Source organism: Amphiura filiformis, chromosome 20 (assembly GCF_039555335.1).
Source record: "Amphiura filiformis chromosome 20, Afil_fr2py, whole genome shotgun sequence".
Lineage (NCBI taxonomy): Eukaryota > Metazoa > Echinodermata > Ophiuroidea > Amphilepidida > Amphiuridae > Amphiura > Amphiura filiformis.
Genome location: NC_092647.1, coordinates 26,558,870 through 26,574,577, shown reverse-complemented (window position 1 = coordinate 26,574,577; position 15,708 = coordinate 26,558,870). Strand labels below are relative to the sequence as shown.

Genomic DNA, 15,708 nt, shown 5'->3' with positions numbered 1-15,708 from the left:
AAGTGATGATCAGACAATCTTTTCTAGAGAGAAATTGATTTACGGAATGTATAGGCCCTATATACTTTGTTTAAACAGTTTCTCATAGTTTAGTGTATGATAATCGTGATTTTGGTTGAAGCTTCGGGTCAAATTGATTGAGTGCCATGACGGATATGTCATGTTATTGTTTTTAAACTTTTAATTCTGTAGGCCTATTGTCATGAAATCGTATAGGCCTCCTAAATCATCATCATTAAACTTCTCATTGTATAATAAATAATTATCAGTATTTAGGCCTAAATGATTATTAATATTATTAGGAGGCTATCATTTTCTTTGGAGGGAGGGGTTCCAAATATACGGGGGGGGGGGGGGGTAATAACTTTTTGGAAAAAAAAAGTCATAATTCAATTTTTCATGACCAAAATGTAGGGAGTCACAAGATGACAACAGATAAGGTGAAAAAAAAAAAAAAAAGACTGATTTCTTGATGCAATTTAAGCACTCAATTTTTGGCGAAAATGAGATTTTGATATCAAAATTTTATGAAACATGAGCACTTAATTTCCAATAAGTATAAACTTCATTTTACCCTACTGAAATCAATGGCCAGTGAAACAGACTTCACAATGTAATCAACTTAGCATAATCAATATAAACCTGAAATTTCCTATTCAACAATAATTGGTCATAACCAACGTAGTACAAAAGAGGCTTGGCTGGATCATTCTCCATTTATTTATATACCTCCATGGTATTACCAGAGAAGATCTCCTGTGGTATTTCAACACATACACACATTGCTAGATACACGCAGTGTCCGGGCACAGTGTATACAGTACAGTATTGTACTGTAATGATTGTCCTACTCGGACTCGTAACACATGATCGCTGCAATGTTCCGGTGCTGTGCATGTCAATTCTAATGTTGATCAATCTAGCAAAATGAACCCATAAATAGCCATTTTTAAAGTCTCAAAGAAATCCATGCATAACTTATCGAACGAATCTCCAGTTTGGTTCAAGCTTAATGACTCCGAAACCTACCTATTTGAATGAAGTTTCAGCAGGTATGCGCTACACCATCACACACACGTCGTGTCCGCCATTGCTTTCTCAAATATATGAAATAGGTAAAAATAACATGCGTATCGATTTACTTAAAACGTTGGGTAGATTTTCTCCAATCAGCGAAGTATGTTGGGCTGACATTTTACTTCACTTCATGCAATGATTACACAAACTAGGTAAACTAGCTTCGTAACAGTTCAAATATGTACTTGAAGCATTTACAAACTGGCATGGTAAAAGTTTTTGACAAACTTTTACATGTATTGTGTATAATTTAATTTACATCGTGTTTTTTTACATAACGTGTGAATATTTCTCTGAGTGTAGCGTATTGTTTGAGGATGAATCTGAGCTTTGTGGATGGCAAAATTTCTGATTTTATACAACATTGTTCTGTCATTATCAAATTTCATTGGGCATTGAGTTATTGGCATTCGTCAGAGCTGAAATGCACTGTCAACGAACCATTGAAAATGGTAGGGTACTAAAATACGGCTGATAAAAGTTGTACTTAATCAAAAGTTTGAATACCCCCCCCCCCCGGGTCAAATTTTATAAACATTACGGCAATGTACCATTAAAAATGGTAGGGTACTAAAGTACGGCTGTTAAAAGTGGTACTTACTCAAAAATATTGAATCCCCCCCGGTCAAAGTTGATAAACATTACGGTACAAAAACAACTACATGTACGTGAATTCCTGGTTTTCCAATAAACTCACGCATTTAAATCTATAATAATTATATCACCTCAAATTTCAATAAATTTTATAATCTCAGAACAATGTTGGTCAAATTAAAAAAATTAACACCCACCATACTCAAGTTCAGTTTTCTTAAATCCGCCATTGTAGGTTAATTCACTACATTATGAGCACCATAAATGTCAACTCAAGGAAAGCCTATGTTCTATCAAAAATATTTGGCACGATCTCCCGACATACCCCAATGAAATATTTAAACAGTGTGGTTTATGCAGAAGAAATATTCCTTACTTTAGCGCTCATAAATAATTGAATGACGAACATGCCACAGATGATACAAAGACACAGAGCCAAATGTCATTATAACTATTACAAATAATAATAAGCGCTTGCTTGTAATTTTGAAAAGAAATAACAAAACATGGTTCAAGCATGGATCAGTTAAGTTTTATTACCATAATTATTTCTGATTATTCCCTTTAATTTGTCACATTATCATTTCTTCTTGTGCGTAGATTGGTATATAAATGTGTTTAAATGTATGCTTGAACCATATGTTGCACTTTGTTCTCAAATTTACGTATTAGATAAAGGGCGAGAAACAGACCATTATCAGAAATAATGGGCGTGTTGTTCATGACTGGTGAACGGTCCATGCAAATTAGCTACTAGGCAAGAACCCCCGGGATACTACCCGACCAGGGGAGCTTCGAAACTACTCTACTCATTACAAGTCAAGAGGCTGGGGTGCAAAGTCTTACCGTGACCTACCCATAAAGGGGAGTACCAATGAACACTGCGTTGTTTCTAGAATGTCCTAGTATTTCTCTTGGTTCAGCTCGCTGCCCGAGACCGTTATCTTGAGATATTGTGTTGATAATAGTCTCTGGGCAGCTAGCCACCTCCATTACTCTAGCTAATGGTCGGGGCAACGAACCTTGAACAAAAGAAGTACAATGGATAATCAGTGAAAAGAAAAGGGCTAGACGTATATATAAAATAACTAGGTTCAGTCGTCAAATGTTTGCTTATACACACTTTTCTATGAAATAAATGTCTTGGTGTTGAAACAGATCATAGTCAAAACGTTGACAACTCTTCGCCATTTGCATTATTCATTAATCATTTTAATAGCAAAGTTCACGGGGTGAATGCATGCGTGAATGAATGCATACAATTTTTATTATCACATCAAATTCCAGCAGCCATATGAATCATTCCACCCAAACATTTAAGAAACGCCAGTTCAAGCCTGAGAATATCAAAGGTCTATAGAATGGCCTATCGTTAATTAAACGGGGTTCATACGGTTTTTCAACCCTGGAATAGATTATAATATTTTATACTGCATACGCATTGTCCGATAGAAAACATCTAAGATCAGTAAGTGTCAGACCCCAAACCTTTTTTCTTTTAGTTATACATTAGTACCAAATATATGGTATATGACGTTTATGATTGAAAATTAAGGGGGCTCGCAAAAAAACCCTCTTCGTATTCGTGTTACAAAATACGACTCAGTATTACGTAGTTCTAGTGTTAAAATAAAACATAATAGTATGAATAGAGTCGCTGTCTAATTCTTCATTTGGGACAAGTAATTTGTTTTTGTATCATGTCCATTTGAATGGAAATTTCAATTTTTTGTCATTCATTACCATTTATTGAGGACCACTTGTAATTTGTTTAAAGTAAGGAACCCCACACCTTATATTAACCGGAGAGCTTCGTAGTGCATCGTATTGCATCCTACCCATTACCTTAATGATGAGAGATCGACATAAAAATCGCCTGCATACAGACAACTTCTGGATAGTCGGTCTCTTCAAAGTAAACATAATTCAGAGATACAACTTTTTGATTTGAAATTAATTTTCTTGGTCAAAGAAAAAACAAGATTTTTTGTTTGTTTAGTAATGTCATATCAAAACATAGAACTTAGATGTATGGGTCTATATTATATTATAGTTTTATATTTTTTTCTTCAGAATGACAGTTTTGATTTCACAATTTATCACTTGCAACTGCTAAAAATGTCCAACTCAGTACTTCATTTCGAAAACAACCAGCAGAAACAATCCGTTGTTGAATGCCAAAATATTTACGTGTTGATTTTGAAAAAAAATGTAGTCGAAACTGAAATATGGTGTAATCAAAAACTATGAAATGGTTTGCTTTAGAAAGTTGCCTAGGAGAAATATTTCATTAGCGAACTATATTACTGTAAAAAGCTAAAAAGTTGGCACCAAACAAAGCTCACAGGCGAAGTTAAGGCCTGTCAAAATCAAATATACTACACTAGAACTAGTCTAACCTTTACGCCTTTGTTTAACACCAGGATTTAAAAAAATACAGTATCATGCATTATGATTTTCTGCTGATATTCACTGAATAAATGAAAACTATTGCTTTTCACTTAGTCGAGAAAATATATTTTAACGTTTAACGAGAAATGATGCAGCTCACAATTTTGCTCATTAAAACACCGAATTCAATCGGTTCCAGTGCCAAATTAAATTACCGAGTGAGCCTTGTATGACAATAGCCATCGAGTGACTAACGTGTTGAGTGCATAGCATATATGCTGCGCCAAGAAAGTATCCTTACCCTTGGAAAAATAATTAAAATTTCAAAACTGAATCATATTGGAATAAATTTGTTTTTTAATAGATGCACTATTTAATCCGGCACATTGAATCCAATGTGACTTCAAGAAGCAAAGTTACAAGCATTTGATTAGACAAAGGTCCAGTTTTAAAAGTGACAAACTGGCCTATTTCAAAACTCTACGGACTAGACATCTGGTTTGAGAGCGGTGAATGGCTAATTTATGCGTGCCTTTAATTGAAAATAAAAGGAACATAAGAAAACTGAAACCAAAGAAATGACAAATAAAATGAAAGTTATGAAAAATACAGAGAAGTAAAAACTGAAAAAAACACCTGCTTTAAATAAAGCTTCATTGAAGAAACTGTGTTGTCTCTTTATTGTGCTTGTTGTAATCTTTTCGCGCCTTGTATATACAGGGTGTCCCAAAAAAAATTACCGTGCGAATAAAATTGAACGTAAGTCGAGAAATAGACATCATATTCATAAAAATTAAAATGTAGCGCATAGCTTATTTTGTTGTGCATCACACATGAAAATTTTATTTGATTCGGTTGACTGGTTTGCGAAGAAATGAACGATTACACAATGCGTGCATCAATGCAGTTCATTCCAAGTTTGATCAACAGGCGCTTTTTTCATACTCGCTTACCGTTACCTAAAGTTTGTGTATCTCATTAAATTTAGTCCACATTATCTATTTTATAATCCGATGGTGTTATGTCATTTATGCTTTCACTGAAGATGATAACAGTTTGTCCGAGAAAACTTTGATTCCTGCAATTGGATGCTTTCCAACTTCAATTCTTTATGTTGTGCAAATATGTTATATTTTAACTTTCCAAAGAACATTTAAGCCAAGAATAACAATGAACAACAGTGCTTACAACTTTACGCGTGATTTTTGATACCATGCAACATTAATGTTGAAGTTTTAAAAGATTTAAACTTTGCATTACAATTTCTTGGAAATATTCCAAAAACATTAATGTGTGTGAGAAATTGTTTAAGCCAGCTGGAATTCTTTATGCAATCATTCTTTATGCAACATTTATATCAACATTAACGAAAAAATATATTTACAAGTACCGAGCATCATCTTAGATGCAAGCTTTCATTTTCAATATAGTGCAGGTTTTCAAATTTGAACAAAACCTAATTAAATGTTTTGCAAGAAATAGGTTGTTTAAAAAGAAAGAAAAGGATTTTCACAGAACAAAATATGAAGTCCATTGACAGTTAACCACGAGTGTGCATTGTGTTGAATGATTTTTCTTTAAACTTGGAATGAAGTGAATTGAAGCATGCGTTATGTAATCGCTCATTTCTTCGCAATCAGTCAACCGATTCCAGTAAAATTGGTGTATAAGATGCAGAATAAGATGGGCTACACGCAGATGTTTAGATTTTTGGATTCTGATGTCTATTAATTTTTTCTGGGACACCCTGTACAGGCCCGTTTGTCACTTTTAAAACTGGACCTTCGTCTATTCAACTACTTGTAACTTTACTTCTTGAGATCACATTGGATTCAATATGGTGTCATAATGTGCAGGATTATATAGTGCATAGAAGCAACTTTACTCCAATATGGTTTTGAAATTGTGATTATTTTTCCAAGTGTAAGGATACTTTTTGGCGCAGTATAAAAGGAAAATAATTTTAACTAAAAGTTTCTTTAATACAAATAATCTTTGTCTTGTGGCAAATTTTAAATGGAAGGCAACATGAATATATGTAAGAAATAAAGGGTAATGCATTAAGCTTAAAACACAAATAATGTGTTCGAGGCAGTAAAAACGTAAACAATGGATGAGCCTCACTATTGACCTTTTCAGTAAATCCCATAACCCTTTGCGAGTACACCTAAGAACTCGTCATTTTGCGTCACGCCGCTCTGCGCCGATGTGCACATCGTTTATCGAACATCGTTACTGCGCATCGCAAGTCGGCGTGACGTAAAATGACGAGTTCTCAGGTGTGCTCGCAAAGGGTTATGGGATTTACCGAAAAGGTCAATTTAAACGTTTATACTGCCGTTTATTTGCGTGTAAAGGATAATGTTAATGCATACAAACAGTCAATGATAAAAGTGCAATTTTTGTGTATGTATGAAATGGCTCTATGATTTCTCACTAAAACCATAATACGTGTTTAAAATGTGTAGAAATTAATTCATGAACATCTTAACTTAAGTTATTTTGATAAAAAAATATAGAAACATTCCTTTTTGATTAATTTGCTTTTAGTGAAAGAGGTCTAAAACCAAAAGTGATGAATAAAAAGCCTATGTAGAAAAGTGCAACTTTCACTTGATGCATAACTAACTAATCAGTCTATGTTCTAAACTTGAAATACAAGAGAATTGATCAAGCCGTTTTTCGATTATACCAAAATGTCGTAGGGGGAGGGAGCTTACTTTTTTGGAACCGTTTAACACGGGCGACATCATTATTTATGGCGTTATACAACGCGGCGAAGGTAACTTGTAAAAATAGTGATGTTGCCCGTGTTTTATGAGAAGATGGATGCACAGCAGCGGGTGTAAACAATACCTTTATTTTCTAAACATAACACAGAGTGCGTAAATACATGTATATAGTAATCCCGTATTGTCATTTTAGGGATCTCAAATTTTAGATCAAGGTATTTTAATATTAGATTGCCCAAATCTATGGTATCTATATATCATCATAACACGTCATTGCTCTCTTCTCTTTATACGATGTACGTTGTAATTTGAGTATAAATTAATCACTTCTCGTTGAACAAAAGTAAAATTATAAAGAATAGTATGCTTCAATATTTTGGCATCATTTGAAGGGATTTCGGGCGGGGTGGTATAGGGAGTGACATTTTTGTTGGGGGAGTGGTTGAGTTAGCAAAGCAACTCAGCAGATTAACTGAATAACCCCCCGCAAAGACCACCATGTAAACAGGTCCAGTTGTTAAGTTGTAGCACAATAGTTAGTTTCACTCAGTGGCGTACCGTGGCCGCCCCAACCCGGGGGGCTGAAGAAAATTCAATTTTGCCGCCCCTTCCTCAACAGCCCGAAAAGGTTGACCCAATTTTGTTCTCGGTCGTTTGAAAAAGTGAAGAGCAAAAAAAAAAAAAAAAAAAAAAAAGAAGCACATTTTGATGTAGAGTACCATTTTTCCACAATGTTTTATGCTTTATCAAATTTTTCCGCCCTTGTTTATTTACTATTTCTTTTTGCCGCCCCTTCGTTTATGCCGCCCCTGTTTTTGCCGACCCTTCTTCTTCCGCCGCCCCTTCATTTTTGCCGCCCCCTGCTTTTACCCCGGGGGGCTGGCGCCCCCAAAGCCCCCCAAAAATACACTTATGCTAGTCGTAAGTATCGAAGGCACTGATTTAATAAGACTTGTTTGCATTATATCGAAATATATCTGTATACATCTGTGCTAATAGATTTGTTGTAAGCCGTACTAATGTGCTCTTTTATTACATGCAAATGAATTACAAATGTGTTTGCCATGAGTACTGTATAACATGACAATTATTATTTATTTTAAATTCCAGATGTTGTTTTCATTCACATTCTGGACACTGTCCTGTATATCCTAAGATTCATATACGCGTTTTCATAGTTGAAAAAGTAGAATACACAGGGAGAATACGTCAGGCTAGGCAGAAATAAGGAGAGCAGTGACAACAAATTATCCACTTTGTGCCCCGGCTGTGTGCTTTAAATATTAGCCCCAGTCAACAAAATGCATACGTGTTCTCTCTAATATAATATTCTTACTGTCGTTTGTAGTCTGATAGTTTTCGTAGTTGAAAAAGTAGAATACACACGGATATACGTCAGGCTAGGCAGAAATAAGGAGAGCAGTGACAACAAAATTATCCACTTTGTGGTTTAAACAATAGCCCTGGTCAACAAAATCCGTGTTCTCTCTAATATTCTTACATTCGGTGGTAGTCTGATATTGGACTTCACCTTTTCAGAGTCTGTATTGACCGGAGTAGTGTAAACACTACACTGAATGAAGATGTCGCGATGACAACGCCAACTTGTATACGTCACTGCTCAATACATAACTTGTTAAGAATATGATATTCTAATGTTTAGAACAATCTTCAGCCATACCGGGATGTGCACCCGGGTGTAGGACTTTCATTTAGGGATGTGAGACATGTAGCATACTACTATAATCAAATTTTGAATTGAAAATGTATTATACACACATTGGATTTACATTATATCGCACATCAGCAAGATTTGAGAAAGCTATTTGATACCTCTCTATTTAAAAGAAGTGAAATATAATATACTTTCTCAGAAGTCTAAACCTCTGAGTCTAAACTATCGTATGTAAAAGTAGAGGTGACAGAAATATATTCAGGATTTATTATTTTCTGTGAAATTAATCAAAGCAACTTGATATTTAGTCTCTGTTAATGAACTAATTAATAACGTTCACTGGTTTGAATACAAATTAATTATTTATTAATTATATTTCGTTGGTTGAGACGACTACAGTGTAACTTCCATGCAGTGCCCTTTAGTAAGTAACATTTGAAGAACATATTGAGTCTGTACATACATATTTGACATTTAACTGGATTTTTATGGAATCATGATTCTCTGTCCACTGAGAACATAAATTATTTTATTGACATTTACGGAGGTAATATAAATATATACGTCTCATGCACTATGCATTCGTAAAATCAAAACTTTATATTGAAGTGCAGTAAAGTATAGTTAAAACGAGTGCGGTTAATGATATATTTTCCTTTTGCTTATTTTTGGTATTTTGTTTTACAATCCAGATCATTTCAACAGTCAAACAATGTGAGTACGGCATTACAAAGGTTAATGAATGACGATGGAAGCAAACTTCGTCCTTATAACGGGGGTAAGTAATGTGTGTTTAAGTGATTTACCAAACGTGAACACATAAATTTCATGACAAGTAATTCGCTATCCAAATCTTTACCTGTTTTCAGAAGTCAATAGAATATCATACCAGGGCCTAGGGTATTGTGCTACTGACTGCTTAAAATTATTGAAAGATTAGATTGACAGATATATCGTCGGTCGCATCACATACGGTTCTATTCGAGATTGTTGACTTTTTTGAGAAAATTGGTGTGTAGCTTTATGTTCTGGAGCACTTCTAATGCATCAACAGTGTACTTCGGCTATATATATAATAACTGCGCTTTTATAAATGCGCACGTGACCACCTCCGCGCTGCCATAACAGCTTATAGACAGTAAGTCTCGAAATGACCTTTTACTTAGCGAGTGGTCTTTCTATACATTTGAATGCAACGGCGGAACAGCAAGAGACTGTTGTGCAGCAAAATTGTCTATTTTGTTCAACTTTATGATTATTGTAAACGTTTCTGTCGTTGAATATTTTTTTCCATCGTCAAATACTTTTTTTGATAACATATTACAAATTCGGAATTGCAAAATGTGTAATAATTTTGCAATTCAATTAATGCTTAAATTTGATGATATTTATCCACAGAGTTCCTATCCCTTTCCCTTTCTGTATAGTGGTCAATGCATGAGGATTTGGTCACGCTTGGTGGTCTTGGTATGTCGTGCTCATGGGTCACGTGCGCATTTATAAAAGCGCAGTTAAATATATAACCGAAAAACACTGATCAACTTACAGACCATAATTTGTTCTAATTAATGAGATATAAAACGTTGAGTTACGTCTACTTGCTATTTTTTTAATTTAATGTTGCGTTTGATATGCAGCACTATTCAACGACGTAAGCTACTTTTACACATCCATTAGTACGTATATCACTTACAGGTCTTTACCAGGGTTAGCGGTGACCTGCTGAGTCCATGGGTCCAAATTGGCAAATAAAGGGGTCCAGGCATCTAATTCTACACAGACTTAAAACGTTACCCCTGGTCTTTACGTTGAACGAAGTATCCCATACATACCTATTCAGAGTGCATTTACGTTCGTAACCAATACACGTATCACATAGAGATATATACGTTTCAAGAAAAAAAAGACTGTAACATATAACATAGCGAAGAGTAACAATAAAATCGTTTCACATACAGAGCTATAAGTTTAACACCATATTAAACAATTTTACTTGATTGATGTACATGTGAAACTTCCCAACTCTTCATTATATAAATACCCTGTCGAGAAATAAGTAAGTGTAATGAATGAAACTCCAACAACTGATTTTTCAATCGGGATTTTCTCGAAAAGCGTGTTGCATCGAATAGATCAGTATGTGATGCGACCTACGATATGACCTGTATTATTTTTCGCACTGGTCTTTCTAATTCGAATTGATCAATGATCCAGCATCAAAATATTAAAAGGCGCGAAAAAGTGCGTCATTTTTTTGTTATCTCATTACTGAGACTGCCTAATTTGGAAACCATGGTTTACCTATGTATATTGACCGATCGGATATGACTCAATTGGCTTGATTTGTGATCATCAGTCACACTAAATAAATAACGTGTACTGAAATCTTAGATAATCTCAATATTTCAAACATTTATTTTGTCCTTCTGTATAATCTACTACCACGTATATGGCATCAAAATACATTAATGGAATTGTTTTTACGTATATGCATATACGGCAAATCAGGGTTAATGCTGAAAATTTAATCGTACTGAATTGGTGATTACCTTTTTTTCTAATCGTTTATAGATTAAAATTATACAAACCATATGTCAGGTACTTAAGGCAAAGGATGATCTAACAGATGATCTCGAGGCATAGTTTATGGAACCCAAAATTGACATATTATTATAATATATAAAACAAAATAGATTTTTGGATAAGGTATAGTTCGGAATTAGGGATGAAACCAAACTAGAGCATTCTGGGGTGGCATCTTTTCAGACCATAGAGCAGTTCTTGATGCGGACACTGAAAACAGCAGGAGGAATGACACATGGACAGGGCATTACAGACAGCACGTTGACCAAGTAGGTTCATGCTCTTCCTCGTTGTGCTCCTATCTGTGACACATTGGAGCAGTTTACTGGAGTTAATACTGGCGCATCAGAGCAACACAAAGATCTACGACAGAATTCACAGGTGAGAGACACCAAGGATCGCGGCATTTTTAAAGGATGGTTAAATGCTCATCTACCATTTGCTGGTTATGAGGCTAATCAGCTCGTGTACGTGTCAACTGGGATCGTAGCAGGTGAATCTGTAAACTGACAGAGCTGTTGAAATTGGTAGTAAAGACAGCATCAGATATGACGGGCAAGAAGTTCACAAATGTGTCACTACACCGAAATGACAAGGTTACAACAAAGGACAAAATGGTGACCGTCAGAGGTGACTCCAAGTCTCTTGTTTAATAGAATTACCTTGGTGATAAAACAGCAGTACTGAGATGGAGGCATTTCGGGCATATGAACTCGCTCCTCAGCCACCCTCTCTATTTGAAGATGGACTGATGCGCAAACCCCCTAAGAGTGCCTTGGGTCTTCTGCTGAAATCGTTCACAAAACACTACGACTTGCCACATAATTGCCTCTTCGTAGTAGAAGGTGGTCACCTACTTCGACATGCAATTTGGTCCAAGCCATCCACTTATGCTGGTGTTTGTCTAACTTACACTTCACACATCCTGAATCATTATGGAGTTCAGACCACTGTTGTATTTGATGGCTATGGAAGCAATACATCCACAAAGCAGGCAGAGCAACATAGAAGAGCTGAGAAGTGCACATCGAGTGATATTATATTTGATGAGAGCATGCCTACCACGACAACCCAAGCTGCATTTCTAGCAAATAACAAGAACAAACTTAACTTAAATAACTGCACAGGACTTTGTGTCCCTTTGCCCTATGCCGAGTAAGCCTCCCCCATTCAGTTTTGTCTGTTGCTTGTGTCTTTGCTTCATGTAAGGTCATTCCCAGGTCTCTCTGAGTTTGGTCCTTCCATCTGGTTGGTGGACAACCTGGTGGTCTTTTCTTGCTGAAGTCATTAATGCAGGTTTGGTGGGGAAGCCGATTATTAGACTTTTACTCCAGTCTTCGGGGATTTTTCCTTCAGTCAGACGGTGTTGATGACCTTCAACAATATTTGTTGTACAAACAGCGACTTATATATAGAAATGATCAGTGAGAGGATGCGTATGGCTGGAATTCATGTCATCCAAGCTGAAGCAGATGCCAATACATTGATTGTGTCCACAGCTCTTACAGTAGCAGAGACAGAGGAGCTACCAGTTGCGGTGGTGGGTACAGACACTGACCTACAAGTTCAGCATGAAATGATGTAGTATTCCTGAGTGTTCTCAGCCACCTATCGCCGGGGAAAGTGTAACCCTTTCAACATGGTTCACAAGAAAGGCAAACATGACTTCCTAGGGACCTTTGCGAACAGTACGAGTACGCATGATGAGGTATAAAACTAAGGTGAAGGCTTCATCCTTCAGCTTTATGGGGCCAGCAAATATGATTCACTAAATGAGTACAGCCATATCGCACATAAGCGTGCAATTGTTCGCATTTCTCTTAGTTCGTCATTTGAGTTAGCGAGCTTACCCCCAATGAGTGCAGCAGCGAGGCAGCATTCCTACCGTATCTCACAGTACAAGAGTGGCTGGGAAATAAACTGGATCCGACTAACTGGGGTTGGAGAACACAAGATGGCATCATGACACCAGTAGGAACAGACAGCCCTGCTGTACCTGATACTTTGCTCAACATGTTGTCTTGTGGATATAAGCCTGATGGATGCAACACTATGACATGTAGTTGCAAGAAACTAGGTCTTCACGGTACAACAATGTGCAGAAAATGCAGTGACCATACTTGTTGCAACAGAGCACCAATCGTCATAGAAGATAATGAAAATGGGACAGCGATCACAGCTGCTGAAGGCACAGAGCCGGTTGATGAATTAAAGGTATTCCATAACTGGAGCAACGTACCTCTTCAACCACAAATTTTCAATCTGTTGCCATTTTTAGCCAATTGAGGTTGGTTTGTATAGTCGGAGGTTTCATCCAAATCCTATGGCTCTAGATGCCCTAGTTTGGTCTCAAATTGACTTTTTGATTTTGAAAATCCAGATCCGGGATTTGGAAAGACGGCAAATTTGGGCGCCATTTTTGATTTCGGATACTTGCAATGGTTGAATCATCTTAATATGGATTTATAAAGGTTTCTCATACCTCAAAACATATTTTTAGATACCTTACTTGTGTTTCTAGCTTGTATGGTTTAGAAGTTATGATAAAAACGTGAAAACGGAGGCCATCGTGGACGCCATCTTGGATTTTGGACACTTGCAAGGGTTGAATCATTTTAACATGGATTTATAAATATTCCTCATACCTCAAAACATATGTTTGGATACCTTATTTGTGTTTCTAGCTAATAGAGTTGGGAAATTATGAAAAAAATATGAACATGGTGACCATTTAGGACGCCATCTTGAATTTTGAAAAACGCCAACAGGGGATTTTCGGGGACTTTTTATCAGTGATTCTACACATATTTCTGGACCTATTCCAGAAAGAAATCAGCTTGTTACAAAAAAATTCCAGGTTAAAACTAGTACTATTGGCCTACGTGTGTTTCACAATTCATGTTCTGTAATACACCATTCCTATCCCGGGGAATTTGGAAATATAAAGGGCATGCGAATTTAGAACTAATAACGTTGTAGTGTACATTACAACCCCCCGGGGTTTATGCATGCTCTACCCCACTTAGTATCTACCCCGTTATTTCTAACATTTAATTAAATGGGTTGTACGGTCGAATTTTTTACAAAACGTCTACCCCCTGTAGCACACCACCTGCTTAATCCCTATGGAGTCGTAGTTTACAATCCATACCAGTGCCTCACCATATTCTACGATGTGGTGTGGAAGGTGTTGGAAAACGTGCATAGTGCAAAGTGCTATGGGGCCATTAATACACTTTTTTGCAATGCACAGATTAGTGTTAAAGGAGGATTTTGTGACCCTAGCATTCTCTTTTTATGTCATTTTCAGTAGATATCTACGAAAAAAGCTTATTCCCAAAATTTCAGTTGATTCCTATTTTGCGTTTGTGAGTTATGCATGATTATGTGTATTACACTGCTCCATAGGCCAGTGTTGTAATTTCGTTCTGGTATACCAGAACGAAATTCAAATTTGAAGAAATTTTTGCTAAACGAATTTATTTGCAAGGAATTTTTGGTGCATAAACATTATGTAGCCAGATGTTCCCAGTGGTATGAAAATCGTATTTTTTTGTTGAAAAAGTGGGGGATGAGGCTGTGGATCACGGAATGACCTATTAAGAGCAGCATCGAAGTGGTTACGTAATTCTCTCGGTTACCGGATCACACTATTTTGGTATGCCTTCGAGTGCCATATACTTTGTGTGGTGATTGGTTCGGTCGTGGTTCATTACTCAAGCGCGTGATCCAGATCATCCCGTTGGCATAGTCAGTCTCTACGCAGGACAACCAATTCTTTTGTTATGCAAGGCTCACTCAGTCATTTAATGAGGCAATACAAACGATCGAATTTGGTGTTGAAATGAGCAAAATTTTGAGTTACACCTTTTCAATGTAAAATTAATTTTCTCGGCCAAATGAAAAGCAATAATTTTCATTTTTTCAGTAAATGCCAGGAAAAACTGTAATGTTTGATACTGTATTTTTTTTTCAAATCCTAGTGTTAAACTTAGGCGTGAAATTCAGTCATTTAGTGTAAGATTTTCGATTTTGATAGGCTTCAACTCTGCCCGCGAGCCTTTTTTTGGATCAACCTTTTAGCTTTTCAAAGTGATATAGTTCGCTAAAGAAGGATTTTTCCCAACTTTCTAACGCACATCACCGTGAGCGATATATCATAGTTTTGTCAGAATTTCCGTTTTGATTCTATAATTTTTACTGCCGGCTGAAATTTTTTTCAAATCCACGCGTGAAATCATAGGCTAATACTAGCATTGTGGATCGATATCTCTGGGTGCCCGGCCTGGCTACAGTGTTGCCAGAACTTCAATATAGCAAAGAAATTACCTAGTGTTTCAATTGTCATGAAGGTGACTGGGTATAGTGCCTTTTGTTTGTGTTTGTTTGAAATTGCTTAAACCCACCGAAAGTCATAATGAAGCAGCCAAAACAATACAAGGTTAAACATGGAAGTTTATAACAACCTATTATAATGACCTAAAGGAAAAATCATTTATGGCAACAATGAGCCTTGCATTGTAAGTCATGGTTAAAATGTGTTGAGTACCACCCCTACCATCCCTACATACACCCGCTACCCACCTCACACACCTCTGCACCCACCCCACCCCCATAGGCCTACATAATATTACATACCGGTACCTAATAATGTTT

The 15,708-nt window shown here is 36.4% G+C and overlaps 1 protein-coding gene across 3 annotated transcripts in view; it reads left to right on the top strand.

The window, feature by feature from the left end:
* Nucleotides 1–15,708, top strand: part of LOC140143012 (glycine receptor subunit alpha-2-like) — a 159,628-nt gene that overhangs the window by 123,939 nt on the left and 19,981 nt on the right. For all 3 annotated transcript variants that reach the window (XM_072165039.1, XM_072165038.1, XM_072165043.1), the window contains one exon: nucleotides 9,162–9,247. In XM_072165039.1, the coding sequence (XP_072021140.1) occupies nucleotides 9,162–9,247 (86 nt within the window). Of the gene's footprint in view, nucleotides 1–9,161; nucleotides 9,248–15,708 lie in introns of those variants that run through there.